Genomic DNA, 10,417 nt, shown 5'->3' on the forward strand with positions numbered 1-10,417 from the left:
TATGGGATTACCCTCCCTGTACCCAGACCTGAGCTCCATCTCTCCCATCCTGCCAGTCTCTGGTCTCCTCCCCAGTTCAGGTATGGCCCAGCAGGGTCTTTTGTTCTCTACACAGCACAGGGACATTCTCAATGATGTGTCAGCCTAACGACACAGCACTTTCGTACTCTAGGCAGCTCTGTACGACAAAGTTCTTCTGTTTCTTGATCTGAACTGTTTCATTGGTGTTTCTTCTTGCAGCTCCAGTATCACCCCCGGGGCTATGTGTGATCACTCTGTTTCCCTGTCGCCTTTCACTAGCTCATCGTTCCTCATGGTCTTCAGGCTTCTCTGCCAGCTGGTTCTGCCTGAGTCTGGGACGAGGCCCTTTGCTTCTCCCTTTTTCCTAATATTAAATGCCAGAAGCTCAGTGTGGTGGCACAGGCTTGTAAATCCCAGCATTTGGGAGCCTGAGACAGGATGATGGTGGTTCTCGGACAGCCTCAGCTACTTAGGCCCTTTGCAACTCAGTGAGACTCTTTCAAAATAAAGAATAAAAAATAGGGCTGTGGGTATAGCTCGGAGGTAGAATGCTCCTAGATCCCAGCCCCAGCACTGCAAAAACAAACAAACAAACAAAAAATTAAAGAAAAAAATAGGGTTGGGCGTATAGGTCAGAGGTGGAATGTTGCTGGGTTCAATCTCCAGTACCACAAAAATGAATAAATGAATGAATAAATAAATAAATAAAGTAATGCCAGGAAAAAGCTTAGCTCAGACTTTGGGCTCATGTCCGTAGACTAAGCACATGGATTTGCCTCTCCTTCCCCTTAACACCCATTGAAACAAAATAAAGAAGGACAGAGGGAAAGAACAAAAACTAATAAGAGAGCTGTGTGGGGGAGGACGACAGTACATCAATGGATTGGAGATTGTAACATATTTCTGGAATACTGGAATGGGAAAAAATCACATTTCTGGGTAAGTGGGAGCAGAGAAAGCTAGCACTCAGATGGAGCAGCAAAGGAGTCTATGGGTTATTTTGCTGAGTTCTGAGTTGTTTTGGTGCTGTGGGGTCAAGGTAGGAGAACAGAGATGGGGCACAGAGACCAGGAGGGTGGCGGGCAGATCTGGCTGCAGAGCTCAGGAGTGGTGGCTACGCTGGCCTCTGTCACCTCCCTGTGTGCAGCTCCAGACTTCGAGGGCTTCCCGGAGGGGATGGGGGTAACCAGCCTAGGAGAGGCCAGGGCTTTCAGACGGGGCTCAACCCAACAGAGGATTGAACTCTTCTGGCTTGGACCTTGAGGGGTGACCAGGCTTGCCTGCCAGCTGCCTGCACACAGGAAACCCAAGCCTACCAGTCCACAAGCCCCGCCCACAGCGTGCTGCCACTCAAAATGGCAGAAAGAAGGAAAACTCAGAGATTCAGGAAGTGACCTCATTTACAAAATAAAAGCAGAATAGGGGGAATAAAGGAACATTTGGGGGAGTTCTTAAGTATTAAAATATGTTTGAGCTGGGCATGGTGGAGCACGCTTGTAATCCCCGCACTTGGGAGGCAGAGACAGGAGGATCGCGCTGGTTCGAAGCCAGCTGCGCCCGCTGGCTTAGGAGACCCTGTTTCCAAAATGAAAATGTAAAAAATAGGTCTGGGAGTGTAGCCCGGAGGTAGAAGGGCTTCCAGGAACCCCAGTACCACCAAAAAAAAAAAAAAAGTTTGACAATTTTATTTATTTATCTATCTATCTGGGGTGCAGGAGATGAAACCCAGAGCCTTGGGTTAGGCTAGGTAAGCACTCTACCACTGAACTACATCCCCTGCCCCAGATCATTTTGTCAAATTAAAAAAAAAATAAATAGAAGGATTTTTTAAAAAGCTGAAATCAAGATGACAGACTTAATAACTGGTGAGGGGGCTCTCCTTGTTTACAGGTGACTTTTCTGATTGTGTGTGTGGGGGAGAGAGAGAGATTGTGTTTCTTCCTATAAATACACTAATTCCATTCACAAGGGCTCCCTCCTCATCACCTACCTATCTCCACTTTCAATACCATCACGTTGGGGATTCAGGCTTCAACATATGAATTTGGGCAGCATACAAACATTCAGTCCACACAGGCACACACAGGCACACACAAACACACTTAAAAACAATGTGACTTTATATGAGCAATCTGAATTGCATAATATTACAAAATATTTCTTAGTAGCCTTGTGCAACTTCAGGAGTTAGCACAAAACCATTAATATTCTGGAAACACAAATTGGAATGCAAAGCAAAAGCACAAGCACAATGCACAACACTAATGGGACGTGTGTGACGTGAGAATCTATTGCAATCCTGCTTTTTGAGAAAAAGAATAATGGGTAGTTCATTTGTAACACCCCCCCCCCCATTTTTACCACTCAAACCACCACTGCACTTTGAAAACTGTCTATCTTTGCTATTGGCACGAGGACAATCCACAGACCCTCTTGACACTCAAATAGAGTCAGTGTTTGTTTTGAAGACGTAGGGCAAGAGATGGAGATGTGTTTCCCCGGGGTCTAGATGGGGTTATTAACAAGAGCAGCTATTTAAGATTACCTGATCACACAGAGTCTGACAAATACCAGCCCCTGAGGGATGGAGGCTCCCATGGATTCTGTAATAGTTTGGGGTTTTGTAGATTGTGGTAAGTGGACTCTCTAGAGCACAGGGCCCACGCATAGACCCTTCTCACCTGGGTCTGGGCAACTTTCTCTCTGCCCCATGCAAATAGTTTAGGCAAAAGTTAGTTTGAGTCAGGCAGGCCCAAACTTGGGTCCCAGTAACTTGGAGCAAGCCACTGAATCTGCCTGCACCTCACCTTCCACATCTGTAAAAGTCATACAGAAATCTCCTCCAGGGTTTTAGCATAGCCCAAACCCTAATATTTGCATGGCCTGAAGCAAAAACAAAAAGGGAGGACTTCTTGGCAGCTCATCCTCCCTCTTCCCATTCTATGTAGACATTAAAACTGTGTCCAAGGCCTATCCATATATCCCGCATCCTGAGGACTCTGCCCTTGGCCACGCTTCAGATCTAGGAGTGTACAGACTGATGGCATTGTCCCCCCTCAGGAGAGAGACATGGGGAAGAGGTCATACACAGACCCTGGCATTAAGCTCTGGGGTTCAGGTACTCAGAGCATGGTCTAGATGGCGGGACAGGAGCTTGGGGAGAAGGAGGGGTATGAATTCCAGTTGGACCCTTCCCTGGGGACACTCACACTCTTAGCCTGTGAGGAGAATGAGATGAGACAGATCTTTGGTGCAGGGGGTCCAGAGCACAGCCTTAGTTGTCTGACTGTAAAGTGGTCCTGATTGTGCAGGGTCCAAAAGACAGTATCTATTTACTTATTTCTATGGTACTGGGGATTGAACCCAGGGGCATTCTACCTCCGAGCTACACCTCCAGTCCTATTTTTTTAATTCTTTATTTTGAAACCGGGTCTCATTAAATTGCAGAGGGCCTCACTACATAGCTGAGGCTGGCTGGGAACCTGCGAACCTTCTATCTCAGCCTCCCCAAGTACTGGTATTACAAGTGTGAGCCACCATGCCCAACTCAAAAGATAGTATTTAAAAACTGCTTAGCACACATTAAAGTGCTCAGCACATATTTGTGCTTAATAAATATTATTTATTGGTATCATTATTGTTATTATTAAAATGAGAATTTGAGGGCAGATTCTCCTTCTTTCCAGGATGTGATAGTAATAAAGGAGATTAGCGAATTCAGCTACTTTAAAGGAATTTGGATAACGTGAGGTGGCATCCCCATGGGCGCCAAGGCTGAGGTTACAGGAGGAGAGGCCAGCCTGCTAGCTGGAGACTGGAAGGACTGCTCTGTCCCCTGGAAGGTATTAATGCCAGTGCCATGTCCTTCCCAAGGCACCAGAGAGCCATGTAATTGCAGAGAATGAATTAGCAAGGGCCTTCTCAGAGGTTAATAAACAGAAGCCTAAGATAGGATGTAGCCCTTCTAAAGCCCCTTCTATGTGCATAGATGTTCTTTTAGTTTCTCCCTACATCTTGTGAGGCAGGTACACTTAATGAGGAAATGAGCCTAAAGAGGTTAAATGAGGTAGTCAAGGTCATGCAGCAGGGAGAGGTGGAATGCCAGGCTCTTTCCCCTGCACTGTGATGCTGAGTGTAAAGCATAGCTTGCCCTGCAGGCAGGTGGAGGATGAAAACCTATCCAGGGAGGTCCCAGCTTTTCCACACAGGGGTAAGTGTGATTATGAGCGCATTCAGTATAGGAAGCTCTCGGTTACTCCTGCTCCTCCTTTTGCAAACTAAGCCCAGCCCCATAGGGCACGCCCTATGACCTTGGTGAAGTCTTCATTTACACCCACTCATGTACCTGCTGGCTGCTTGACAGAGGATGGCAGAGAAGGCGCTGGTTCAAGCCTTTGGTGGTATGAGTGTCTGGCTTCTCAGGGCTTGGGTTGTCTTCTCCTCCACTGATGAGAGGTGTGTAGATAATCGGCAGTGACCACCCACCCCCGTGCCAGCCTCCGGGGACTTCAGCCTTCTCAGCCACCCAACTGGGAAGCTGTTTCTTAGGAAGTCTGTTTGGGATGTTGTTTCTACACCTCCACTAGCTTCTCTCTCTTGGTCCGTGTCTGCCTGGTCACCTAGTCCTGAAGTTGGCCCAAATGACCAAACCAGGGCTGCTGCTAATACCCTCCATATATTAGTCTTGGGGATTTGTTCTGAATACATATAGACTCTGTTCATGACTGATTTGGTGCTCGCTAAACAGGTGCTTTGTGTGTGTGTGTGTGTGTGTGTGTGTGTGTGTGTGTGTGTGTTACTAGGGATTGAACTCAGGGGTGTTCTACCAATGCGCTACACTGCCAGATATTTTTATTTAATCTTATTTTGAGACAGGGGCGTCCAGTTGCCCAGACTGGCCTCGAACTTGTGATCCTTCTGTCTTAGCCTTCCAACTATTGGGGTTACAGGTGTGCACCACTGTGCCCAGCTCTAAACAGCTGCTTGTACAATGAGGCATTCTAGAACATTAGGCCAGGAGGGCCAGACTAAGACTGAGTTACCCCCAAAGCAAATTCTGTACCCAAAGTAGTTTCTTCAGGTGGAATCTCAGGAAGGGAACATTCCCTGATAAGAAAACAGGGCCGTGTTTCAAGGAAGGAAGGAAGGAAGCCACAGCGATAATGGTAATGTCCTGGGGTTATGGGTGCTCAGGACTGCTGGAGACTTCTGGGAGATGGTATAGAACAACTTTCAGAGTTGTTTTGCATGATGGTAGGGGGATACTGGGTATGTATTCAACAGTTTTGTTTGTCATCGGTTAAGGCCTCTTCCCAGGGGCACTAACTCCCCAATGCTCATGGCCTGTGCTGTGCAGGGGCCCAGCATGCTCATGCAACAGGAGAAAGCCTCTGGCAGGGCAGCAGTACCTCGCAGTGAGTAGTCACCTGCAAGAGGGGACCAGGGACAAGGGAATCCTACAGGATCTGCCGAGCCAGTTCTTCTTGGTCCTGCTGTGTTAGGGTCAGACAATGCTTTGAGCCACCAGACAACCATGAATGAAAATTTTATTTCTCTAAGCACTTGACATGACTGTCGCCAACACCACATTTGGGCACATGTATAAAAAGCACAACCTATTGTACAATCATTCCAACTTCTTGACTCATGCACTGTACAGATGCTTCCCATGATCTCTCCCAGCATGGTGGGTGGGTCTCAGGCGCAGCAGCTGCACTTGTCTAAGCCCCCTTTGCAGATGCAGCCCCGGGCACACTTGGCACAGCCCGGGGGACAGCAGGGACAGCAGCCTGACAGGGTAGAAGATGGACAGATCAGCTTTGGTCAACATTTCCATCTTTCCACTGACCCTCCCGCCACTTAGAAGAAGTAGGAAGCCGGGTGCGGTGGCACACGCTTGTTGTAATCCCAGCATTTGGGAGGCTGAGACCCGAGGATCGGATCACGGTTCGTGGACAGCCTCAGCTACTTAGTGAAGCCCTCTGCAACTTAGACCCTGTTTCAAAACAAAGAATTAAAAATAGGGCAGGGCACCGGGCGTGGTGGCGCACGCTTGTAATTCCCATGCTTGGGAGGCGGAGACAGGAGGGGCGCGCAGGTTCGAAGCCAGCCGCGATGGCTTAAGAGACCTTGTTTCCAAAAATAAAAAAGTATAAAATAAGTCTGGAAGTGTAGCCCAGAGGTAGAAGGGCTTCCAGGAACCCCAGTACCACCAAAAAAAAAAAAAAAAAAAAAAAGGGCAGGGGGTGTATCTCAGCGGTCAAATGCCTCTGGGTTAGCCAGGCATGGTGGCGCACCCTTGTAATCCCCGTGCTTGGGAGGTGGAGACAGGAGGATCATGCTAATTCGAAACCAGCCTCTCTGGCTTAAGAGACCCTGTTTCCGAATAAAAATATGAAATGGATCTGGGAGTGTAGCCCGGAGGTAGACGGTACCACCAAAACAACAACAACAAAAATGCTTCTGTGTTCCATCCCCAGACACACAAAAGAAGAAGAAGAGAGAAGAAGAAGAAGAAGAAGAAGAAGAAGAAGAAGAAGAAGAAGAAGAAGAAGAAGAAGAAGAAGAAGAACAACAACAACAACAACAACAACAACAACAACAACAACCTTGAATCAAGAGATAGTGGAGTTGAGAGCTGGAAGAGAGTTCATGGGGCAGCCAGAGTTCATCAGAGGTCCAGAGGGGAAGGGGTTTGCCCAGGTCATGGACAGTGGCACATACGAGACTAGAACCTAAGCCTCATGACTCCTCGGTCTCCTTCCTGTTCCATACCCCATGGATGCCCTCATGCCTGTGTGGGTTGCAGCCAAGAACAGCTCTGCCTCAGGCATCTGATTAGGTCTCACTTTGATCCCTCCCAAATGGGCAAGAGGCCTCCGGAACTCCCTCAATTGCATGTGGCTGGACGGTCAAGGATGGGGTATTGGACCTTCCTGGCTCCTGGCCAGTAGAGTACACAATCACTATACTCACTTTTGCGACATGTCTTGCAGTTGCAAGTTGTACATTTGCAGTTGTCTCCGCAGATGCAGATTCCTCCTAGGAGAGAGGACAGAGCCACCATGACACGAGGATGCGGGTGGTGTGGAGCACAAGGCCTGCTGCAGACTGCCACTCTGACGGGGCCCCTGGGGGAGTGGCTGGACAGGAGGGTGATGCCGCTGCTGAGGACTGTCCAGCAGTCACAGACACAGGCCATGGTGGGAACTGGGATGACCGCATCGGCCCCACCTGGGATGCTTGTTAAAATGCACATGCCTGGGCCCAACCCTTGAGAGAGTCTGATTCCTAAATCTGTATAGAAACCCTCATGATTCTGATGTACAGTCAGGCTTGAGAACCACTAGACGAAGCCAACTCCAGCAAGCCCAAGGATTCTCTGGTTACTTCTAAAGTCTTTCATACCCTCTTCACCCACCAGAAGGCAAGAAGGAAACCCCGAATGAGGAGGAAAAAGGACAAAGGACATAAACATGCCCACAGTGAGAGCTATGCTTTGTTTTCATGTCATAAAAAAATTACACCCTGGGAGGCTGAGACAGGAGGATCACACAGGTTCGAAACCAGCCTCAGCTACTTAGTGAGGCTCTCAGCAACTTAGTGAGACCCTGTTTCCAAATAAAGTATAAAACAGGTCTGGGAGTATAGCCCGGAGGTAGAAAAAAATTACATCCACTTTTAAATTATTTTAGACCTGAGGATTGAATTCAGGGGCATTCTACCTCTGAGATAGACTCCCAACAATATTTTGATTTTTCTCTTTTGAAACAGGGTCTCACTAAGTTGCTGGGGGCCTTGCTAAGTTGCTGAGGCTGTCCTCAAACCTGCCACCTCCTGTCTCGGCCTCTTAAGTACTGAGATTGTAGGTGTGCCTCACCACACCTGGCTACTTTGTTTTTTAAAAACTCGTCCCATCATATTCAGTTTCAAAACGCTGGAAGCTTCTTTCTCTGTAGCTAGTTTTTGGGCACAGACACGTGCTGTTAAGGACAAGAGAGACCTCTAGGTACCATTTTCCAAGGCTTTGAAAGCCTAGGATGCCTCTGAACCCAGACCTCCCTCCTTCTGGTCAACATACATCCTGAAACTAAGCAGTTTTAGAGACTCAGGAGTCCACACAACCTTCTAACAGCTCCCCAGATGTCTGCAAGTGCTTAATAATTTTAGCATTTTCATAGCAACCCTGGGATGGGGGCAGCTGGGCATGAGTAACTTCAGTTTATACTGGAGGAAACTGAGACCCAGAAATAATAAGTGTGAGTGAAGGAATGGTAGCAATGGATCCAGAGGTCTCTGTCCGCCCTGGTGGCTGTCCCTAGGGGCTGCAGCTAAAAGGCCTAAGTTTCTTAGGTCCCCTCTTCAACTGTTCCCTGTGCTAGGACTGCCAATTCCAGCTCATTGAGCTGAGAGCCAAGAGAGTGGGAGCTCCCTCAGTGTAGATGCCACGTTTAGGAGAAACCTGATTGGTGGCTCCTGACTGGAGGAAAGAGAAGTTTTCATCAGAGTCCTGTTTGCTCCGTGTAGGATGCTGGTGCAAGGCTCCTTACTCACCTGACATACAGGTGCATTCCCCGGGGTCCATGGTGCAAGCGTGTGGTGGCTCCTTGCTGTCACGGCTGAGGAAGGGGGGGCTGAGTGAGCAGTGGCTGGAGGCTCCTGATTTATAGCCATGTAGGTGTGGCCTGCAGCTCACCCCGCCTCTCCCTGGGGCCAGACGCCCTGCACACGGCCCAGCAAGACGCCACAGGCTGGGGGTTGGGGATGGCTGGCAGATGAGGGCAGAGGAGAGGCCGAACAGCTCAGTCATTTGGGTGGCTTTTCAAAAGGGGTACAGGTGGCCACACCTACCCTACCTGCCTGCTGCCAAGGCGTCAAGAAATCAGGCCCAGGGTCAAACTGGCAGCTGTGTGCAGCCAGTCTCCATGTCTTGCCCACTGTACTATCTGCCGTTTCTATTCCCTCTGTTACTGGGGCGGCTTCGGCCAGGGCTCAGTGACTCATTGTCTTTCCCATGACTGACCCTCACCATGGGTGAGAAGGTAGAAAATCAGGGGAATATATTCCTACTGGGGTTTGCAACCTCAGCAAGAGAGAAATTGGGGAAGGTTTAACCAGCCTCAACTTCCATCATAACTCCATTTTTGATAGAGACAGCTGCCTGCCTTTTAGTCTTGCACAAAGTGCCCACAGATGCTGCTGCTGCAAATGTCCCCAAACAAGCTCTCATCCTCACCCCAGCCACCCTGGAACAGCCGCTGGCTGTGTGCCTCTAGGAAGCTGCCTCTGAGCTCTTCCTCTCTTGGCTGGAAGAAATCTCTCTGTGTCCTCTCAGTGACGTGTATGTGTGTGTGTGTGCATGCATGCGTGCATGGATGTGTGTGTGTGTGTGTGTGTGTGTGCGTGCATGCGTGCGTGCGTGTGTGTGTGTGTGTGTGTGTGTGTTTCATGCCATGGACTTCTTGCTATTCTGCAGAATGATCATTTTGATCACAAATAGCCATAGAGCAGGCTAGGCATCGAGCAGGCGAGGCGGTCAGCAGGCTTTTACCTCCCTGGCTCCAATCTGGTAGCTTTCAGGGGAAAGACCGGCACCTAAAGCAACTCTTCGCCTGCTCGGTGTTCTGCACGTTGGTTAGTGGATGTTGAATAAACAAGTGAATGAATGAATCAGATGAATAGCTGAGTGACAGAAGGTGTGAGTGAGAACATGAATGTGTAAGTGGACAAATGCATGAGTAAATGCATGAGTAGACAAGTGCTGGGGGCTCCTACCCATGGCCACGCTGAGGACCTCGGCTATAGAGTGTTGCCACCATGCAGAAAAGGCAAAAAACTGGACCTGGCCGTAACCAGCGGTCATAGCTCTTCCACGGTCTCAGTTGGTGGGTTCTCCACCGGCCAGCCGGGAGGACCTCCTGGGCCTCATTCTGACCCATGGAACTGTGCGTTTAAGCTTTTTGTCTAGTGGCGAGAAGGGGATTTGGTGCTCCAGTCATCAGAAGGGCACCGAGGCAGGCCCTGGAGGAGAGGTAGAGGCGAGACTGCAGTCATTCAGAAACGTTCTCTGACCCAAAGGCGTTTCCGAACTTAGTAAGGAACATTCGCTTATTCTTCACCTTCTGAGTGTCACCACCCTGAACCCTGAAGTTATGAGAGCTTGTTTGCCAAAGCGAAGGCCTGGATGCTGCAATGTGCATGCTCCCAGCTGTGGACCATGGAGCTATTGCATATCCACATCTGGCTCAGACGCATGATTCTACTTCAGATGACCTTGGGCTCGTTATAATCTCATTATAATGATAAAAGATCCAGCCAGTAATGCCAGAACCAACCTGACTGTGCCCAGATTGTAAAAAAGAGACACTGGTACACTGATCCCTAGGAAGCTCCTCCC

General features: G+C 49.0%; 1 protein-coding gene across 1 annotated transcript; it reads right to left on the minus strand.

Annotated features, from left to right (window-relative positions):
* Window positions 1-5,718: 5,718 nt before the first annotated feature.
* On the minus strand, window positions 5,719-8,605 carry MT4 (metallothionein 4; the record flags this gene model as incomplete). Its single annotated transcript, XM_080704573.1, has 3 exons — window positions 5,719-5,810; window positions 6,997-7,062; window positions 8,575-8,605. 3 exons carry the CDS (start codon window positions 8,603-8,605, stop codon window positions 5,719-5,721), a joined length of 189 nt encoding a protein of 62 aa, XP_080560699.1.
* Between the last annotated feature and the right edge of the window lie 1,812 nt (window positions 8,606-10,417).

This window comes from Muscardinus avellanarius, assembly GCF_963383645.1.
Source record: "Muscardinus avellanarius genome assembly, chromosome: 10".
Lineage (NCBI taxonomy): Eukaryota > Metazoa > Chordata > Mammalia > Rodentia > Gliridae > Muscardinus > Muscardinus avellanarius.